This window comes from Poromitra crassiceps (genome assembly GCF_964638095.1).
Source record: "Poromitra crassiceps genome assembly, chromosome: 3".
Lineage (NCBI taxonomy): Eukaryota > Metazoa > Chordata > Actinopteri > Beryciformes > Melamphaidae > Poromitra > Poromitra crassiceps.
In genome coordinates, this window is record NC_139625.1 from 24,426,084 (window position 1) to 24,448,084 (window position 22,001).

Sequence of the window (22,001 nt, forward strand, 5' to 3'; positions counted from 1 at the left end):
CATTGTCAACCTCATAATCTGGCCTTATTACAGTAACATCTTCTTAACATGTTTCCTCCTGTAGGTTGTGGGCTTCGACGGCTCCACCACAGTGGAAGAGTTCCTCAACACGTTGAACCAGAGGGTGGGCATGAGGAAGCCCCAGCTGTCTGGCTTTGCCCTCTTCACTGACGATCCGTCTGGCAAAGACCTGGAGCACTGCCTGCAGCCGTCTACCAAGGTGAGGGGGCGCTCATGAGCTGTGAGCTGATGGGTAAATAGAGTCATGCAGGAACAAGTCCGGAAAAGATGGACGCTAGCACTTCTGGCTCGTATGTGTAAAGGTCAATGGGATTTTTGTACGGGGATTTCAGTTAAATGCATGAAACAAGGTCTGTGTTTATGAAAAAGTTTATGAAATCTTCACAAATGAGGACCACTTTTATTATTTTGAAGTGTTTTCTGAAAATCACATTAAAAAGATGCATTTACTCTTCAAAAGCATAACTGTATTCCTCATTTGTGAAGATTATCTTGCTGAACACAAACTTAGCTGTTTCATAAACTTTTGTCAACCACAGACCTTATTTCATGCATTTAACTGAAATTCCCATACCAAAATCCCATTCTCTTTTCCCCCCTATGAACCAGCAGCTCGGGGACTTCTGGGTAAGCCTACAAAAAGATGTCATCCCTGCGGTACTCTATAGATAGATAGAAACACACACACGCATACTTCCAAACACTGAGACATACTGTACTGTATGGCCTTCTGTCTCAAGTCTCATTTCACTGAGACATACTGTACTGTATGGCCTTCTGTCTCAAGTCTCATTTCACTGAGACATACTGTACTGTATGGCCTTCTGTCTCAAGTCTCATTTCACTGAGACATACTGTACTGTATGGCCTTCTGTCTCAAGTCTCATTTCACTGAGACATACTGTACTGTATGGCCTTCTGTCTCAAGTCTCATTTCACTGAGACATACTGTACTGTATGGCCTTCTGTCTCAAGTCTCATTTCACTGAGACATACTGTACTGTATGGCCTTCTGTCTCAAGTCTCATTTCACTGAGACATACTGTACTGTATGGCCTTCTGTCTCAAGTCTCATTTCACTGAGACATACTGTACTGTATGGCCTTCTGTCTCAAGTCTCATTTCACTGAGACATACTGTACTGTATGGCCTTCTGTCTCAAGTCTCATTTCACTGAGACATACTGTACTGTATGGCCTTCTGTCTCAAGTCTCATTTCACTGAGACATACTGTACTGTATGGCCTTCTGTCTCAAGTCTCATTTCACTGAGACATACTGTACTGTATGGCCTTCTGTCTCAAGTCTCATTTCACTGAGACATACTGTACTGTATGGCCTTCTGTCTCAAGTCTCATTTCACTGAGACATACTGTACTGTATGGCCTTCTGTCTCAAGTCTCATTTCACTGAGACATACTGTACTGTATGGCCTTCTGTCTCAAGTCTCATTTCACTGAGACATACTGTACTGTATGGCCTTCTGTCTCAAGTCTCATTTCACTGAGACATACTGTACTGTATGGCCTTCTGTCTCAAGTCTCATTTCACTGAGACATACTGTACTGTATGGCCTTCTGTCTCAAGTCTCATTTCACTGAGACATACTGTACTGTATGGCCTTCTGTCTCAAGTCTCATTTCACTCCTGTGCTTGCAATGGAGAGGCAACCTATTTGAGTTTAATAATGACTGATATACTGTATGAGCTTTGATTATACATAGAAAGGCTTTAAGACAAAGCTAAGCATTTATCCTTATACATCTCCTACTGGCAGGGTCAATATGAATGAATGAGGAATAGCACAAGTTGGAGCAATGAGTTTGTAAGCCTTGAGTTTACAGTAAATAAACAAGGCTAGGAGGGTCCGGGGCCAGAGTGCTGCAGGGTATGGGAGTTTACTGTCTGTTTTTCCCAGCTCAATCTGACATATATGTGTAAGCTGCTAACTTGCCCTTCAAATTTTCCATGATCTCAAACTGCTAGTAGTAGTGGATGGTCTCAAATGAAAGAAATAACATGTAAAATTATGTCTGTTTTCTGCAAAGAATTCAGAAAGCAAAATGTATGTACTCAAACGATGTAAAACGGAACTGAAATATTCTTTAATTGCAATTAGATCCCTTAGTGCTAATAGTATAAATACTACCTCATATGTGAGAGGATGGGCAGTGGGTAGTTTAGGAATATTTTTGACCAAGTAATTTTCCAATGTAGACCAATAGGTACAATGCAGCATAGCTCCATTCTTTTTCAAATGTATTATTTTTTCTTTTTCTGAACTTAGAATCTCTCTGAATATGAATATATGTCTTTGTGCACTAATAACTCATTGTGGTCGCTTTGTTCCATCCCAGAATTGTTCAACTGGCCCACACACTCACCGGCCCAGTGGGATGGTGAATGGACTACATTCATTATTCTGTCTGGCACACACACATTTTCAGCTTGTCCGGACCGACCACCATCATCGTCTCTGGCTACTGCCACCTGCTGGACCAGCTAAAAATATGTTTAAAGTGCAATATCTCTCTGACCTGTTATTCCTTTTCGGTGCCAGATCTGTGATGTCATTTCCAAGTGGGAGCAGGCGCTGAAAGAGCTGCACCCAGGGAAGTATGAGGGGACGCGGATTGTCCGTCTGACATATAAGAGCAGGTAGGATTTCTGTGGTCACATCTGGTTTCTGTCCTCAGCATCTTTCACTGTGTGGCCAAAGGATCATTCTTTAGACAAAAAGAGGTGTTTGTCTTGAGACAGGCCCTGTAACCAGAATGTAGACCGCACAATAAAACTTGTTGAAGTGATACGTGCTGGAGCCTCGTGTTTTTGTCAGGATTATAAATATTGGGGTTTGATTCGCTGCACTGTAAAGCACAACACAAGTGGTCTGTGTAATTCCCTGGCTCTACCCAAATGTCAGCTCTGATAAACAGCCTTCATGACAGCTTTTTTCTTCTGCGGGCAGGCTGTGTTTCCGGGCTCAGGCGAAGGGGGAGACGGAGCGAGAGCGCCTCCTCCTGGCATACCAGGTGAATGACGAGGTTCATCAAGGCCACTTCCCCGTGAACAAAGAGCTGGCTCTGGAGGTGGCTGCCCTCATGGCACAGGTGTGTAAGGGGGGTGCCCCCCCTCCCCCCCGCCCCCTTCCATCATAGTCACCTTATGGCTCATTTCCACCACATTTTACTGCCCTGCACAGCTCGTCACCACTCGGCTCTAATCGTTTCGGCTCGATGGACGTTTTGCTTCCACCGCGGATCATCTGCCCCCACCCACCCCCGCCCCCGCATATCTGTCCTTCGCTTATAGCCGAAGTAGGCTATACGTTACAATTAAATCCATCCACAGAACTTTTAAACTGTTTATGAAATACTGGTGCCTCTAAATGACCTACAGTGTACATGGGCGAATGTTACAATCGGCCAGGAGAATGGATATCACTTTGTAGTTAGTCAAACTCAGGCATGCGCTGCGCTGCGCTGCGCGCGGACGGAAGAGGCGCAACAGAGTGAAGCCTGCCCTGTACCCCGCGTCCTCTCACCAGGCAAGACCGCGGCTTCACCAAACACCCGCTGCGGCCTAGCGGAGCGCTGCAGCTCAACTAACTACAGGAGCTTGCTGAGCAGCTGACTTTTTTCACTCTGAAAACAATTGAAACCACCGCCACGACTTTATTTCACCAGAGGCGAAGGCAGCAACACAAAATACTGATGGAAATAACATAACAGAAGATAAGGTAAGCCCACTAAACTGGTATGCAGCGCATTGACAGTCAGTAGATAGAGTAAACACGATTCTGCCTGGCCAATCAGTCGTCTACAATGTTTTCACGTCACTGTATGAACCCGGGTTCACAGAATAGAACCTCGACGAAGCAGGTACGAAAAGTAGCACGACTCGACCCCAATACAACCCGGGCTGGGACAGTTTAAACCGGTGAGATGAGACAATTTATCGAGTCGAGCGGAGCGGGATCGCGCTACTACCTGCGGTGGAAATGAGCCATTACAGTAGCAGCAGCTGGACTACACTCACTACATTAAAGTATTATAGCTGCTTCTCCTACCACAACTTTTTACTCTATTATATTACTCTCGTTAACTACATCGTGCACCGCTTGCACTGTAGATTCCTATTTAATGCTATTCGTGTATATATTGGACTGCCCTTACAATTGTGTGATTTTGTCTTTTAGATATCTTCTTTTTATCTTCTGAATATTGACATTGATATGACTGCTACGCTGCAGACTTACACTAAGACAAATTCCTCATAATGTAATATTTACATATTGTGGCAATAAAAGTGATTCTGATTCTGATTCTGATTCAAGTTAATTGATTACTCACATGGATGACACATTAAAAGACTGGATCTCAGTCAAACTCTTTAGTAACACATGAAGACAGTCAAAATGTACGCAGTCGAATTCTGTTTCTTTAAACATTGTTTCTTTAAAGCTGGTTTGTTTGAGACAGTAACTCACTCATTTACTATCTCTCTCTCCACAATCCTCCTCTTCCATCCTCTCTATTCTCTCTCACCTCCTCCTCTCCCCCCGGCTCTCCTCTCACCTCCTCCTCTACCCCCGGCTCTCCTCTCACCTCCTCCTCTCCCGCTGGCTCTCCTCTCACCTCCTCCTCTCCCGCTGGCTCTCCTCTCACCTCCTCCTCTCCCGCTGGCTCTCCTCTCACCTCCTCCTCTACCCCCGGCTCTCCTCTCACCTCCTCCTCTCCCCCCGGCTCTCCTCTCACCTCCTCCTCTCCCGCTGGCTCTCCTCTCACCTCCTCCTCTACCCCCTCTCACCTCCACCTGCAGGTGGAACATGGTGATTTGGAGCGGCCAGCCGCCTCCTCGCCCACCACTTCTCCTCAGCCCAAATCTCAGCTCATTCTGCTGCAGGCCTTGGAGCGCTTCTACCCCAAACGCTACAGACAGGAGTGCAGCACAGAGCAGCTCCGGTAAGAGAAGCTCTGCTTGTATATAGTTTTGTGTTTGCTGTATTCTGCGGCATCTCCTTGCAACAAAGGATAAGAAAAATTGACAACTACTGCAGTGGTGTCATTCTTTGTCATAATGCTTTATATCTATATGGTAACAAAAATAGTTACATGACGTTTATAATTCGGTATTTTTACAATATTTAGGTTCCATGCTTCAAAAGTGTTAGGATATGAACAGAAGCACACATTTTCATAATCATCATTTTGTCATTATGATTTATTTTTCTATTTTGGGGATTTAGGCCAGATGAGGCTAGATCAGATACTATTATATATTGGAGTGTGCTGTTGAAAGAAGAAGAAGCAACTAGAGATGAGAGTCTAAGATACGCTATAATAAATCAAGTTCTATTTGCCATCTTCCCCTTTCAGAGATCTGACGGAGCATCTGGCCACTAAGTGGTCTGTGCTACGCGGGTGCAGTGCATCAGAGTGTGTGAGAATATATCTGACTGTGGCTCGGAAATGGCCTCTGTTTGGAGCCAAGCTCTTCAACGCTAAGGTAAAAAAAAAAAAGTTGAAATACTGTCCACATCTTTCCTTGCTTTGTGCTACGCTCTGTACCATTTATTGTAGGTTGTTATCTGTTAAACTCACTCCTCCGCTAGAAAAACCTATCATTCATAATTAACAAGAAGAGTGTGCTTTAGATAGAAACACTACAAGCAAGAGTGTGCTTTTCATTTGGCTTGATCCCTCCCTTGGCCATCCATCATGCCTGTAAGCACAGGACTGGACTGCTTTGAGACTGGGAAGGGAGCTGACCCAGATAGAAAGCTGTAGTCTTTGTTGGGATGAATTACACCTGTAACGCGAGCTTCCTTTGTCTTCCCTGTCCGCAGCCTGTCCCCCCTTCTCCGGTTGAGCAGAGCCAGGTGTGGCTGGCCGTCAATGAGGATGGATTGTGTGTGCTGGACTACACCATGGTAAGGCTGCTTTTTCACTGGGAACATTGCTTTCGTTCCGTTCAGCACCCGGGAACGATTGCCCCCTCTCCCCCGCTGGTCAGCTTTCACATTACAACATTTCTTTCCGCGCCCGGAAACGGAGTGCACTATGCCTGGAGTTTATCCTCGCCCGTTTGTTGTCTATGTGGTTCGGAACGGTTGGCTTTCACACTCACAAGTGTTCTGTGCCCGGGCACGCCAAAGCGCTCCCCAGACCACCTTTTCAAGTGGATCCTGTCACGGTTCCCCCTGTTGTGCGCCCGGCCGCGGAACGGAACGCAACGTTCACACTTGTGAAATATTCCGAAACTGGGGTCAATTTGGGGACAAGTGTGCTCGGGAAGGGTACCTAGGCGCCAGTGAGAAAGCACCCTAAATCTGCTGAGCTGCAGTTTTGACACTGTGTAGACTAGTAAGAGCAAATCCCTCCATCAAAATGGGCCATCTCTGTCCTGTAGTGTTCTATAAAAGTGAAGTAACTTTCATTCACAATCTACCTGAAAAGCTGTTGGTTTATCATTTTTGCCATTTTCATTGGCTTAAGACTCACAGCTTTATAACTTTGAGATTCCTCTTTACAGTTGTGGTGCTGGCCAGACCGCAGCTGCTGAGGTTTGTTGTCCCACTGGTCTGGAATGATTTTTTTTCTGTGGTGTTTCAAACACCAGAACTCTACAGGAAAGTAAAAATGGACAGCCTCTGATTTGACGTCCTCGACCCCAAGAGATCCAGCCGTTCCAACATGTAAACAATGTTAGCGTGACCTCTGTAATTTTCAGCAGCCCGTGTTGCTCTAGTTCGTTTTGGGTTTGGCGGCAGCGTTGCTCATGTGCTCTCGGTCACTCAAAGGGTAAAATAAAGTTAAACTCGCAATAAATCACTGGTAATTATGTCACGTCTCCTCGCACTCGATTTGTCCCTCAAAGAAGCACAACCCAGAATGATTTCCCAAATGAATTCCATGGTCTATTCTAGGATCTGAACATGCACCCTGTTTATATTCGTTTTACTGCATGTTTCACACTGACTATGCTGTCATTTTCAGCACACGCTGGTCACGTACTCCTACCAGTCTGTGATTACCTTTGGTGGCTGCCGTGACGATTTCATGGTGGTCGTGAGCCAGCAGAGGGAGCCAGGAGTCGGGAAGAAGAGTGTGGAGAAGCTGGTCTTTGCAATGGCCAAACCGAAGGTAAGCGTCCTCTGTACATCTGTGCAAATGTTCAGTCAGATTGATTTGTGGACAGTCGCAGACCTCATAAGCGAAGCCAGGTTTCCGCTCTGCTGCTCAACTCTGAGCCATCATTTGTCATTTAGCTCGATGATCTGAGGCATCTGCAGCCGAGGCGTGAAGTCAATGCGGGTGTGTGGATTGAATGGCCGAGGTGTTGAAGTGCAGTGAGGAGATCTAATAACCATTGAAGATAAGAGAGGGAATTGTTAGGCCCTGCTTTATCCCTATCCACCTGTCATTAGATCAGGTCACCCTCCACTACCTACACCTAATGAAGAAAGCAGGTGGCTCCTCTTATTTTATGTGCAGAATCACAGAGTCACATTACTACTGTAGGACATGCTAATAAGGCTGTGTTCTTGACAGTCGGATCATTTTGGGGTCCTCAGGTTTTTCACATTGGATTCTTTTGAGCGGTTGTGGGTCCCCAGCTCCCCGGAATCAAATGAAACACGATCGCATCAAAATGGTGAAGCCATTGTTAACCCCCGGTGTGATCTGACCTGTGTTTGCCCTCTCCTCAGATCTTGGAGCTGACTCTGCTCATGGCCAGCTACATCAACCACTGGAGCCCCAGCCTCCCGCCTTCCTCGCACCAGCCCCAGGGCCACTGGGACGTGGACAGCAGGCACTTCCCCTCCATGAACTATACCACCAAAGGCCCCACACTACTGTGAACTGTGCAGACAGCAACCGCCACACGGGGTTATAAGAGGCACTATAAATGTGTAACTACAGGGTATGACAGGAGAGGACTTTGTGCTAAACGCTCACAGAGGCTCGATGACGACGTTCCCTTTTGACCGTGTTCATCTGCAGGGCGTTGGGTTGCATGTTTAAGCTTTCCATTTTTACAGAAGGGTTACTAGGTGATACATTGTTTAATATCTGTGTTTTGTATGAAGATGTTGATTTAGAAATGTCTCGTTAGACTGTATTTATTTCTACAACAAAAGAGTGTTCCAGCTCTGCTAGATTTAGGCGTAAGGTCACTTTCTTACTATTTGTTACATTTTGAACTTGGAAAAATGACTTTTGAAATAGAATAATGGTCTGTGGACTGTGTGAGATCCTTTTACTGTAGGTAGCTGGCAGCTCCTCTGGCCTCCATCTGTTCCAGCCTTCCAGACCGGAATGTTACTTAGAAGTAAGAGAACTTAGCATGGTGTATCACTATGTGACTAGTTATTCACGAGTGATCACTGGTACTTGACAACCAAGTAGAGTTTAAATTCTACTTTGCCATTAGAAAGGGATTTATATGGCATACATTACCATGGACTCTGGATAGTTTTTCCATGACATGTAAACCACATCTAATGCTACTTTAATTCTGGATGGTTTTCCTTATAAAATGGAGGAAAACAAAAATGTCTTTGGAAAATGTTCCAAAAACATCAAGGTTGTTTATGAAGCCTTTGACAGTCATTCCCACCCTTTGCATGTATTTTAACCTACAGAGAGTACCAGATAAGTGAGGGTTACCTCAGTAGAACCCATCAAAAAGTATTCGGTAAGTTGCCAATAACACAAAAGTATACTATACTGGCTCATTTATGATTGTCCAATCTTCTGGCACTCATTGCTTTGCCCTATGTGGCAAATCCCACCCATCTAGCATCAAGCAAGCCAAAGGAAAAGATTTGTAAACATTCTTTGGCCTAGAGCTGAATCTGTACATCATTGCCTTGAAGTGTACAACACATTTTGCACAAGACAATAGAGTAGAAAAGGCATCAAACAGTGAGGCCATTTACACCTGGCACTAACATGCGTTTTCTGTGATCAGATTGCAATCGGATAGTGCTTGATCACTTACAGGTACAGGTGTAAACTCCCCCAAGACACATTGAAGATGGATTGCGATCTGATCGGCCAAACCACCTCCGGAGGTGGTCAGGGACCACATTGTGACCACATTGAACACAAGTGTAAATGCAATGTGTCCTCTCAATCTGCATACAGCAACTGTATGCGGATAGAAAGGACACCCGTTTTGGGTGATCAGATTGCAATCTGATCACCCAAAACTCATGCTAACACCAGGTGTAAATGAAATCAGGCTAATGTGGTCAAGCACTATCTGATTGCAATCCCATCACAGAAAATGCATATTATTGCCAGGTGTAGATGGCCTCAGTGATATGTATCTGTGAAATGTTAGCAGTGGAATCTATTTGACTTGTGAATGTTCTGTTAATTTGCTTCAGTTCCTCTAATAACAAATTCCCTGACAGCATCTTTAATCCGGTCACTGCAGTCACTCAGTCAGTCTAACAAAATATATATTTCCTTTAGTCAGGTCACTGCAGTCACTCAGTCAGTCTAACAAAATATATATTTTCTTTAGTCAGGTCACTGCAGTCAGTCAGTCAGTCTAACAAAATATATATTTTCTTTAGTCAAGTCACTGCAGTCACTCAGTCAGTCAGTCTAACAAAATATATATTTTCTTTAGTCAGGTCACTGCAGTCACTCAGTCTAACAAAATATATATTTTCTTTAGTCAGGTCACTGCAGTCACTCAGTCAGTCTAACAAAATATATATTTTCTTTAGTCAGGTCACTGCAGTCACTCAGTCAGTCTAACAAAATATATATTTTCTTTAGTCAGGTCACTGCAGTCACTCAGTCAGTCTAACAAAATATATATTTTCTTTAGTCAGGTCACTGCAGTCAGTCAGTCAGTCTAACAAAATATATATTTTCTTTAGTCAGGTCACTGCAGTCAGTCAGTCAGTCTAACAAAATATATATTTTCTTTAGTCAGGTCACTGCAGTCACTCAGTCAGTCTAACAAAATATATATTTTCTTTAGTCAGGTCACTGCAGTCAGTCAGTCTAACAAAATATATATTTTCTTTAGTCAGGTCACTGCAGTCACTCAGTCAGTCTAACAAAATATATATTTTCTTTAGTCAGGTCACTGCAGTCAGTCAGTCAGTCTAACAAAATATATATTTTCTTTAGTCAGGTCACTGCAGTCACTCAGTCTAACAAAATATATATTTTCTTTAGTCAGGTCACTGCAGTCAGTCAGTCAGTCAGTCAGTCAGTCTAACAAAATATATATTTTCTTTAGTCAAGTCACTGCAGTCACTCAGTCAGTCTAACAAAATATATATTTTCTTTAGTCAGGTCACTGCAGTCACTCAGTCAGTCCAACAAAATATATATTTTCTTTAGTCAGGTCACTGCAGTCACTCAGTCAGTCAGTCTAACAAAATATATATTTTCTTTAGTCAGGTCACTGCAGTCAGTCAGTCAGTCAGTCTAACAAAATATATATTTTCTTTAGTCAGGTCACTGCAGTCAGTCAGTCAGTCAGTCTAACAAAATATATATTTTCTTTAGTCAGGTCACTGCAGTCAGTCAGTCAGTCAGTCTAACAATATATATATTTTCTTTAGTCAGGTCACTGCAGTCAGTCAGTCAGTCAGTCTAACAAAATATATATTTTCTTTAGTCAGGTCACTGCAGTCACTCAGTCAGTCTAACAAAATATATATTTTCTTTAGTCAAGTCACTGCAGTCACTCAGTCAGTCTAACAAAATATATATTTTCTTTAGTCAGGTCACTGCAGTCAGTCAGTCAGTCTAACAAAATATATATTTTCTTTGGTCAGGTCACTGCAGTCACTCAGTCAGTCTAACAAAATATATATTTTCTTTAGTCAAGTCACTGCAGTCACTCAGTCAGTCTAACAAAATATATATTTTCTTTAGTCAGGTCACTGCAGTCACTCAGTCAGTCTAACAAAATATATATTTTCTTTAGTCAGGTCACTGCAGTCACTCAGTCAGTCTAACAAAATATATATTTTCTTTAGTCAGGTCACTGCAGTCAGTCAGTCAGTCTAACAAAATATATATTTTCTTTAGTCAGGTCACTGCAGTCACTCAGTCAGTCTAACAAAATATATATTTTCTTTAGTCAGGTCACTGCAGTCAGTCAGTCAGGTCACTGCAGTCTAACAAAAGGAGGAGTGGACAATTTAATAGAGCTAGCAAAATGTTTTTTGAATGACTTGAACTGCTTTTGGATCAAACCACTGTCTTGTTCATTTCCATATATTTATTTAATTTCCAGCATTTTGGGGGGCTTAAAGGTAATGTTTCGAGAATTGTCACATTTATATTTGAAAGGTTACATTTTTACTGTTTGCTTTATGTAGCAGAGTAATTTAAGAGCAGAATATTTGAGTTACTTTACCTGTGCTAGTATGTATTTTATAAAGGTGTCTATTAGTGGATGTTTCCTGTATGTGTGTGTCATAATAAAAATAAACGGTACAATCCTTTGTTAGATTTTCTTTTTTCATGGGCTAATTTTTACTCCAGGCATCTCGCGTGCTACAGCCACTCGATTCTTAGGCTCGCCCGCTGGCCCTGCAGCTCGCAGACGCAGCTGCGCAACCTCGCCCGCAGCTCGGCTGCTGCGTGGCCTCGCTGCCCTATTGGTGCGCGCGGGTGTGTGTGTGTGTTGCTCACAAAATATTATTGCCCAATGCGTGCAGGAGTGTGTGTGTGTGCGCCCCCTTATGACACCACTAATGACATCATCAGACTTTGACATAATCAGTGATGTCACAATGCCTCCTTGTGCGTGTGCCCCCTTATGACATCACTGATGACATCATCAGTCGTATGACATCACTGATGTCACAATGCCTCCTTGTGTGTGTGTGTGTGTGTGTGTGTGTGTGTGTGTCAATGGGACAAAAATGTAAACAGAGAACAGAGCCCACATTGCTAAATGTATATAGGTAGATTTCTTATTTCATTTTAAATTATTTTACGCTTTAAAAGATTTGTTATTGTTCAAAATGTTCTTTCTCATGTAATGCCAAATTTATTTTGTGTATGTAAACATACTTTGCAAAAAGCCATCAAATAAAAGATGTCAGCATTTTTACAATAGTCTACGTCACAAACTTAAATTCCCCCAAAATAGCATCTGCTCTTCTGATTTCCTTAGCTTATTTTCTTGCGTTGGATAAAAGTAACTTTTACTAGCTATAGTCATCACAAATCAAGTTTTCGCCAGGGAAACTGTGTTCATACAGTAGTAATGCAATTTATCCATAGTCCAAGCTCTCTTTGGAGAAAGAACACTATACTTGTCTACACTGTCTACCTCCATATAACTTCTTCTCTCATTCAGCGTGCCCATAAACTATCCATTTAACCCTGGTGCTGGTTGTATACAGCCCATCCAGTCTCCATGTTGATTGCAGTTGAAGTTGTGTAAGGACCTGGTGCTGGTTGTATAGACAGAGCCCATCCAGTCTCCATGTGTTACTGCAGTTGAAGTTGTGTAAGGACCTGGTGCTGGTTGTATAGACAGAGCCCATCCAGTCTCCATGTGTTACTGCAGTTGAGGTTGTATAAGGACCTGGTGCTGGTTGTATAGAGCCCATCCAGTATCCATGTGTTACTGCAGTTGAGGTTGTATAAGGACCTGGTGCTGGTTGTATAGAGCCCATCCAGTCTCCATGTGTTACTGCAGTTGAGGTTGTATAAGGACCTGGTGCTGGTTGTATAGAGCCCATCCAGTCTCCATGTTTACTGCAGTTGAAGTTGTGTAGGGACCTGGTGCTGGTTGTATACAGCCTATCCAGTCTCCATGTTTTACTGCAGGTGAAGTTGTTTTACTGCAGTTGAATTTGTGTAGGGACCTGGTGCTGGTTGTATACAGCCCATCCAGTCCCCATGTTTTACTGCAGGTGAAGTTGTTTTACTGCAGTTGAATTTGTGTAGGGACCTGGTGCTGGTTGTATACAGCCCATCCAGTCTCCATGTTTTACTGCAGGTGAAGTTGTGTAGGGGTGGAAGCAGCTTTGCCTTTCTTTATCCAGAAGGGTCAAAAGTGCTAATGGCATTTTCCTGCCAAATGTGTGCTGTAAATCCCACATTTGTATGGCTTGTCTGAAGCTCTTGTTGTTCCATAGCTGCTCTTTTACTAAATGAAATGCTCATTACAGGGCTGCTGAGTGATGGTGCGTGCCTTCATTATAGGGCTGACTGCTGAACTGGTGCGTGCCTTCATTATAGGGCTGACTGCTGAACGGGTGCGTGCCTTCATTGCTCATCAAAAAAGAAAATAAGCTCTAATTTTTCCATGGTGCAGTAAGGCTTTATAAGATTTTGAATCAACTTGAATTTGGGATAAAATATGCCAGTGTGGGACAGATGAGCAGCTGTTTCCAAACCCTAATTTTTCTGGCTGACTGTATTATTGCTAGCATTATGCATGTTATATCAAATATGGAAAGGCCATGATTTGAGAAGCAATAGCTAGAGTAGTGAGTGTGTGTGTGTGTGTGTGTGTGTGTGTGTATGTGTACAAGCAAGTTAGAAAAAGAAGGGAGGCTGTTATGAAAATGTTTTAATCTTTCATATTAAAGAGCCTTTTAGCCCATATCATCTATTTGTCCCAGCAGCCTTCAGTGTAGTTTCTTATCCCAGACTGATTTTCACCTTCTTCAATTGTGCAATGGTGCACTTCTACACCTCCATCATTGAGTCCATCCCATCCATAAACTCTCAAACAAAATACATTTGACCATTATTGTCAATATTTTTTGGGACATTTAAAATAAAATGTAATGTTAGACTACTTCTTATTCCTTTTGATCAGGTATAGATTCATCAACAGCCTATAGGCTAGATGGAAAATAACTTTAAGTAGCCTACTGTACAACCTTATGATAATATGACCCCATATTTTTTCCCAGTAGGCCACGTGTGGAATGGACATTCAAAACATTTGCCTTGAAAGAGACACCCATTGATCATGTTTCTTGTCCAATCAAATGCCCCTGGGCATTTGTACAGTAAATTTAATAGGCCTATGAAATAGTGTTTTGACAAGTGTGTGCCATCATGTTTTCATTGTATCACAAGATATTGCCTGTTGTAATTCTAAAAGTAGATTTAAATTATATTATTTCCTAAAATAAGACAGAGACCCACTGTTTTACTGGTGCATTTTGTATTGTTACTATTTAGGCTGGCATCAAACACAAACTGCTTGAATTTATAAATTCACAGTAGTACTGGTGCAAGTTGCATAGCAGACAGGACTGAGCGTTTTTTTTTTTTTTTTAAATAGGCGGTTCTTTGCCTCATGTCACGATGATCACTCGCTGAACGGGGTCATAGTTCACGCACCTTTTTATTTACAGTGCTTTCGCCGCCGCTGTTAGGCAATGGGGAGGTTAAATTTGAACCAGTAGTTTACTGGTAATTGATTCCATATATTAGCCTAGCCTAGCCTCCGCAGCTCTGGGAGAGATATCACTGCTGCGCATTCTTCAGCGTGTCTGACTGCACAGAAGAGGAGTCTTATCTACCGGTATATGACCTAATAAACCTGTGGTTGAACAACAATCCAGGGATCTTACCACAGCATACCACCGGTTCGGGTTTTCTTTCGGATACACGAGAGCAGTTACAGTGCTTGATTAATTCTCCGTAAATATACAGTGTGTTTACTCCTGCTATCTTGCTGTGAATGTTTGCTGCTTTTGTCAACAGGAAAAAACGGAACCATGACAACCAAACAGCCGCAGAGTTTACTACGGGAGGCATTCCATCAGATCATTGCCGGTGGATCAGCTGGTAAGTGAACACATTCTTTCATTGGTACACTTTGAAACGAGTGATTTAGATTACGTAATACGTAGTCGTGAGAGCGTGCTCCTCAGCTGCTAGCCTACTAGCTTACAATGTTATTATTCATTACACGGAACTGAGATGCATCCCCAAAAGTTGTGTCTTCCTGCTCAAACAGATCTCTCGATCCTCTTGTCCAGACGAATCTGTACATAATGTTTCTGAACGCACATGCGTGGCTAGTCGAAGACGATCATAAACGATCCAGCGAAAGTTATCGGATGGTACCATTGCAGCATGGCATTTAACCAAAGATGATATATTTGTCAAGACGGTTCACATCCTATCCGCTAGCCAGGAAACATCGTAGGGGCGGGGAATAATCTCGCACATGCGTGCAACTGTTTTAGGGTACTCAACGATGTAAACTAGTCACCTTTAGGTGACAGTGACAGTCACCTTTTTCAGGATTTCTGAGTGGTTTTATGACTTTGCATCCCTGGGTACTGTAGGATGCTGGAATGCCATTCTGGGAGATTTGGATTCTCATGTTAGCCATTCTGTATTCTGTTGGTGATTATTTGGCCTAACAGTGAACAGGAGAGGTCTAGTCTGCCTGCCTATTGGGGACAGACATCCGTACGGTGGGGTATTGCATTCACTCACTTGAGAAATAAAAAATGCTGTTTTTCTGAATTAATGAGATTTCATTAAAAAAAAGCTCTGTTTTTCTGAATTAACGAGATAATTATCTCATTAATTCAGAAACACAGCCCTGTTTTTGCGAATTAATTGGATCATTTTTCATGAAAAAGAAATAAATTCTGCTGTTTTTAACACAACAATAACACAACAAACACAATATAAATAGGCTACTGTAGGCTACCGCCAGAGGAAGTGTCCGTACAAGTCACGCTGCTATGGCACCATCTTTAGAACAATCATAGCTCACGCTGCTATGACATCACTGAGGAGGTCACTGTTGGTCAGATTTTTGGAACTTGGTAGGTGTGCTCCTGGGGACCCGAGAGTCTCCAGACTCCACCCTTTGCGCACAAAATTCCTGGTCTTACTAATATAATAGGGCGGCGGGGTAGCGGGGTCGTTTCGATTCAGCTACAATATCAAGTGTCTCTGGAGTTATCAGTGGGGCTGCAGGTTTGTAAATCAGGGTTACCAGTTTGAACTTCAGGATGGGCTGGGTGCATCTGTATGTGGGACAGTGAATTAGTATTTAGATGCTGTTGAGCAAGGCACCTCATCCCCCACTGCATAGTGACATCGCTCTGTGGCCAACAGCACAATGTAGTTGAGCTGGACAGCTTCCAGTATATTTGTGGAACCGTATGAAAGCAGGATGAGAAAGAACATGGTTGTGTGCTCAGAAAAAAACCCACACACTTTAGTGTATATAACAAAAAGTGATGATGGGGACACAAAATAACTTACTATAAATAATCATTTCTATATCAGTGAGTTCCTTTTGTGACAATTATGACTTGTATCGTAATTATACAGTAGCTTACAGATGTCATTATCCTAATTATGACTAAGACTTCTAATGTTTATCTCATAATATTAAGTATAATAGTAATAATAAATAAATAATAATTCATTTGATCTGTAGTGCACTTTTCATTCACAAAGAAAGAGAGAGTTAAAAGCATAGCAAGCAGACAATACACAAGTTAAAAGTTAACATAAGAAAGCCTTCCTAAATAAACAGGTTTTGAGGCCTGTCTTGAAGGAGTCCAAGTGTTTGTGTTGCCCTTAGGTGATTAGGGAGGCTGTTCCAGAGGCGTGGCGCTGCCGAGCAGAAGGCACGGTCGGCCGTGGTGCGGAGCCTGGTGCTGGGGACCCGGAGGAGCAGGCTGTTGGCAGACCTGAGGGTACGAGGGTGGAGATTTGTGGAGCCATTCTTGTAGGTGTGTGTGGGGGGTGGTGCATGTCCATTTATGCATTTGTGGGTAAGAGGACTTTGTAGTAGTGGATCCTGAAGGAGCCAGGGAGCCAGTGTAGTGAGACAGGAAAAGAAAGTTTGCACACTGCAGGGCTCCAAGTTTGAGTGTATTAATTTCACAGCGGTGGTGGTAATGTTTCGGGCAGCACCCTGCCCTTCCTCAGACCAGGAAGGTGGAAGGACCAGTCTCAGGAAGGGCAGGCAGGGTGCTGCCTGAAACGTTACCACCACCGCTGTGAAATAAATACACTCAAACTTGGAGCCCTGCAGTGTGCAAACTTTCTTTTCCTTTTTCAGTTTCTACCTCGAGCGCTGCACCTGTCCTATTCAGGTTTGGATGTGCGTGTCTCTACTTTCTTTCATTAGCCAGTGTAGTGAGTATGTGTTCATACTTCCGTACTCTCAACAGGATCCTGACAGCACTGTTCTGTACATACTGCAGCTTCTGGATGCTCTTGCCAGGGATTCTGGTGAACAGTGAATTGCAGTAGTCCAGCCTGGAGGAGATAAAGGCATGGACAAGCTTCTCTGCATCTGGCAGGGTTAGAGTGGGGCGGAGTTTGGAAATGTTTCTGAGATGATAGGAGGTCTTACACAGATATTTTATGTGGTCACTGAACGACAGGTGAGGGTCAAACCTGTCACAGAGGTTAGTGACTGAGGTGGAGAGAGGGAGATGTCCTGACCATCAAAGGTGAGATGGTGTATGGGGGATGACTGAACCTGGTGGGGAGTGCCGACAATGAGAGCTTCAGTTTTGCTGCTGTTCAGCAGAAGGACGTTGTTGCTCATAGTGATAACAGTGATAACTCTCTCTCTGTTCTCCTCATCTGTTTGATCTGCTGTGTATAAAACTACAGTGTTGCTTTGTGGCAAGACGAGTATCCGTATACGAGGGATCAGCCGAGCAGTATTTTGGTAAACAAACCGCGTCACTGGGTGGCAACGGCAATGGAACCCTATGGAGCCTGAGTTTGAGCATCTGACTCTAGCTGGCTGACCGTGTTTACAATTTAAAAACGGCGACAGTTCACACAACTTTAACACGACATGCATATACTGTATTATACATCAAACTCTTGAGCTACTTATGCTCTCACTCAGAATGTCAAAATATAAGCGATGTCATGTATAGTTTTTGAGATATTAACGTTTGTTTGGCACAACTCATACTAGTTAACTGCCGTGGGGTTCTGCATTTCTGGGTGGCAGTGACGTCACGCTGATTCGTCCTATTGCAGAGTCAATGGCAAATGTTTGCGTTGTCTCTCCTGTGTTCACCGATAATTCTCCCTATAAAGGCCTAATATGATTTTCCTGAGTTTGGACTTGTCTGTGAACATGAATAACCATTTCAACACAACGAAGACTCTAAAGTGACAAAACCTGGAGCTGCTCCACTGTCAACAATACATAGGAGACTGACTGTGTCTGTCCTTGCTTTTCAAACCAAACAAGCTATTTCATTGTGCAGCTAAGAAGCAGAAACTGTACCCTCATGCCTTCATGCTGGGTTGCTTTGTCCACAAAGTTGATCCACTATTCATTCACTGCCAGTGAAGCACCTCCAGGCAACATTATGTTTCTAAACAGAGTCTTAGCTATTGCTTCTAGCTTTAGAATAGATTTTCTTCTTGTTCACAAACAGTGACACAAATCTAAATCCTGAGCGTGAAGATGTTGGAACATACATTTTTAGAATTGATTTTCTCATTGAGAAAACCATGGGTTGAAGCAGACTTCTTTGGAAATTGATGGCTTGAGCAGATGAGTTATTCAGAATAACTCATCTGCTCAAGCCAGGAAAAGGATAACTTACTCTCCTCAAATCCTCACAGTGGTAAGCATGTGTATTTGACTCTTAGCACTCAAAAAAGTGGCAGCAAGATGGTAATTTAGCATAACATTTATATTTACATTTTACCAAGCAAACAGTTAAAGGGTAAATAATTGTTGAGACGGCTGATGGGGCTGTTAAACAGTATTGTGACAAATACTTTTGCTCTGAGATCTCTGGCTTTCAAAACTCTCTCTCTGATCTGTACTCTCTTGTCATTTCAAGACCTTTCTGATCTCCTCCCTCAACCAGCTTCTCACTTACTTTGAACTGCTCAACAATACGGTGGCTCAGTAGTAGTTAGCACTGTTGCCTCACAGCGAGATGGTTCTGGGTTTCGAACCCTGGTCTGTCCCAGGTCCTTTCTCAGGGTATCTGTGGGGTCTTGAAAAGTATTAAAAGTTGTTAAATCAATTTAGGGAAAATTAAGACCCTTAACACATTCACTGCCAGACGTTTTTTTTTTACTGTAGTTAGCTTCTGCCAGAGGGTTTTTTTGAGGATTCTGGCTCATCTTTCAAGACCCGAGGATTCTTTTCTGCTAAGATTTTGTGAACACACAATATCTCAAAAGAACTAATATAATGTGTGCTTTCTCTGTCTAAAAGAGTTAGTTTGTAGAGTTAGTAGTTATGTAAGCATTAGCAGTTGAATACAGCATGGTTTCAGCGTCAAAAAAATTATTCAGAGATAAACGGCTTTTTGTGAAATTCGATAGAACAGTCACTTTAACCATTCATTTTTGGCATCAGTAAGACTTCAGACATCTAAACAATAGTTTTGAACAGTAATTTCCTCCATAACAGCAGGAAACCCCCCTCTGCTTCCAACTCCTCCCTCCGTGTGTGTTCTCCTCCTGCCTCCCTGGCTCTCCAGCGGGCGTGTCACAACGAAGTTGCTGCTGCTGCTGTGCCTGTTTGCGCGGTGCCGCTGTTTGAGGAAGTCTGGGTGGACTCGCTCGTTTCGTGGAGTTTTGGTTGAGAGCTTTGATGAAGGTTTTGCGATTCTGGTCATATTTATGCTGCGTGTTTCAAAGTGTGCATCCAATCTATTCTTGGAACCCCCCACCGTTGCCACCGCTGTGCATCAGCGCGAAAGTGAAAGCGTTTTCGCCATCAATTTTACAGTATGAGAACGGCTTCCTCGCGGTTTTCCCTCCAGTTTTGGGTCGCCTCTTTCTACTGTGGAGAGACATGTCGACACTCAGTGGGTCGGTAAAATAGATTATACACATTCAATACCTCCAATTCTGGTGTAGGAGACGTAAAAGGGTTAGATCAACGTCCCACCGTCAAAAAAAAAAAATGTTTATGTAAGCCGAGATATCTCGTCCTTGGCACTCAACGGTTGGATTATGTAAGCCGAGATATCTCGTCCTTGGCACTCAACGTGTTAAAAATATTAAAAAGTCTTAATTGCCATTTAAGATGTATTAAATGTGGTAGCTTTTGTGCTGATTGTGTTAAATGAGCATATGATATGGATTGCAGACCTCTGAATTGAATTGATATCGTATCGTGGCAGACTTTGTGATATGAGCAAATATCGTGTCATTGTCCAAAGTATCTATATATCGTATTGTGATGAAACTTGTGATTTACAGCCCTATCACTGATGTGACGAAAGTGGCGTTAACTTGAGGTCTTAAAGTTGCGCGTGTGAATGCCGGCCCCGGGTTCGATTCCAGCCTTGCCTGTGCCGTTACATTGGTGTCAGAAGTGGGATGGGATGGCCCTGCGGTCATCGGAGGCGCAAGCCCCCGGTTGCGTGAGGGAGTGGAAGGGTGGCGCAAGTTGCCGCACCATCTGGTTGGTTGTGGAAGTAGGCTGAAGTGCAGGGGCTGCTCTTCCCACAGGGGAGGCAGTGTAGTGATCCGGTCTCGATGGATAAAGTGAGCACGTTGGTCCCTTTGATCTGATGGTTAACGTGTTGTGCTTGTGAATGACAGACCCGGGTTCGATACCAGCCTCGCCTGTGCTGTTACAATATATTGAAAAGGTCTTTAAAAAAGACTTAGGATTCCTGCATATACCCTGTTTATGTGTGGAGTTTGGATGCTCTCCCCATGTTTGTGTGGGTTTTCCATCGGGTGTTTCGGTTTCCTCCCATCAAAGACATGTATGTTACTTTTACAGTTACAGTCCTTTATTGTCACTTCATGGTACAAGTATTACGAGCGAAATTGTGCTTGGTTCGCTCTCAGAGTCGGAGAGCAAAACCGGGTCGCCATAGAACAGCGCCAGCGATTTGGATTGGACAAAGCATATAAATGAAATAACTCAGAATTCACATTATTACCAGTTAGAAAAGTAATAAAGGTACACTTCAATATTATACAATACAGATACATTTGTTGTAAATGTACAGGATTACCAGCAAAGACAACCCACACCACGGCACCAGGGAGGCTGCCATTACAGCGCCAGTTTGGTTCGTGGGAGGGAAGGCGGGTGGGGGGGGGGGGAGGGGGGTTTGCAAAGCGGGGGGAAGTTGCTGGAGGCGGGGGGTGGGGTTTAGGGGGGGGGGGGGGGGTTGGGGGAGTGCGTGTGTGACCGTGTGTTGGCCTGTGAGTCCTTAGGGTCCATGGGTGTTTGTGTGTGTGTGTAGTCTGAGCCTCCTCCGGCTAAGCACAGCGTTGCTGTGGAGATGGCCTCGTCAAATTAGTCCAGAGTTCAGGCGTCAGATGTCAGGGCGCGGGGGTGACGTTGGAGACGCAGGTTGCACTCAGGGCTTCAGGAGAGTTTTGCTGCTAGTGTCCTTAACGGCTTAGCAGGTGGCCAGATTAAATCCGTTGTTTTGGTTTTCCCCGGTGGGTGTAGGATCAACAACATTCCTCACACGAGTCAGTCCTGATCCTCGGTTTTAAACACTTCGGCGCAGCGGCAGTGATATCTCCAAGAAGTAATCAATTTTTACGATTCAGATCAGAAATCGCAATAGTCCAAGTACTCACTGCCCCGCTCATCTCGTTTATCGTGACGTGCAGCCTAGGGTCAATGACTGCTGTCTTCCCATATCCCGCGGCGAAGGTCCCGTCTGGGCAGAGGGGGGGTTCCCCGGACGCCACAATAATTTTGTCGAATTCGTTGAGAGACCAGCCATATAATCCATATTTGTAGTTTCGAAGAGACAAATGCAAGATTGGCTCCGGGTAGCAGAAGCAGAGGGATGAGGGGGAGAGGGGAAGGGAGTAGGAGAGGGAGGACTGGAGAGAGAAGAAATGCGTCCGCCTCCGTTGGAAGCTTGTCCAAAAACTTGTACTTAGGAGTTAATTAATACTCCTGGCCGAACCTCTGAGCAAGGCACCGGCAAAAGGATTGGAGTTGGTCTGCGGCCGCTGCACTTTGGCTGCCCACTGCTTATAGGTACCTATAGGATGG

The 22,001-nt window shown here is 43.7% G+C and overlaps 2 protein-coding genes across 3 annotated transcripts in view; both read left to right on the forward strand.

Annotated features, from left to right (window-relative positions):
• Positions 1-9,635, forward strand: part of plekhh1 (pleckstrin homology domain containing, family H (with MyTH4 domain) member 1) — a 63,049-nt gene extending 53,414 nt beyond the window's left edge. Inside the window, exons 23-30 of the mRNA XM_083634164.1 lie at positions 65-220; positions 2,581-2,678; positions 2,989-3,130; positions 4,842-4,984; positions 5,399-5,528; positions 5,869-5,952; positions 7,019-7,165; positions 7,732-9,635. Coding sequence (XP_083490290.1) covers positions 65-220; positions 2,581-2,678; positions 2,989-3,130; positions 4,842-4,984; positions 5,399-5,528; positions 5,869-5,952; positions 7,019-7,165; positions 7,732-7,884 — 1,053 coding nt within the window. The 3' untranslated portion in view covers positions 7,885-9,635. The remainder of the gene's footprint in view (positions 1-64; positions 221-2,580; positions 2,679-2,988; positions 3,131-4,841; positions 4,985-5,398; positions 5,529-5,868; positions 5,953-7,018; positions 7,166-7,731) is intronic.
• A 4,821-nt stretch (positions 9,636-14,456) lies between these two features.
• The window catches only part of slc25a21 (solute carrier family 25 member 21), a 143,730-nt gene continuing 136,185 nt past the window's right edge, over positions 14,457-22,001 (forward strand). For both annotated transcript variants that reach the window (XM_083634166.1, XM_083634167.1), the window contains exons 1-2: positions 14,457-14,564; positions 14,747-14,830. In XM_083634166.1, the coding sequence (XP_083490292.1) occupies positions 14,761-14,830 (70 nt within the window). In that variant the 5' untranslated portion in view covers positions 14,457-14,564; positions 14,747-14,760. The remainder of the gene's footprint in view (positions 14,565-14,746; positions 14,831-22,001) is intronic.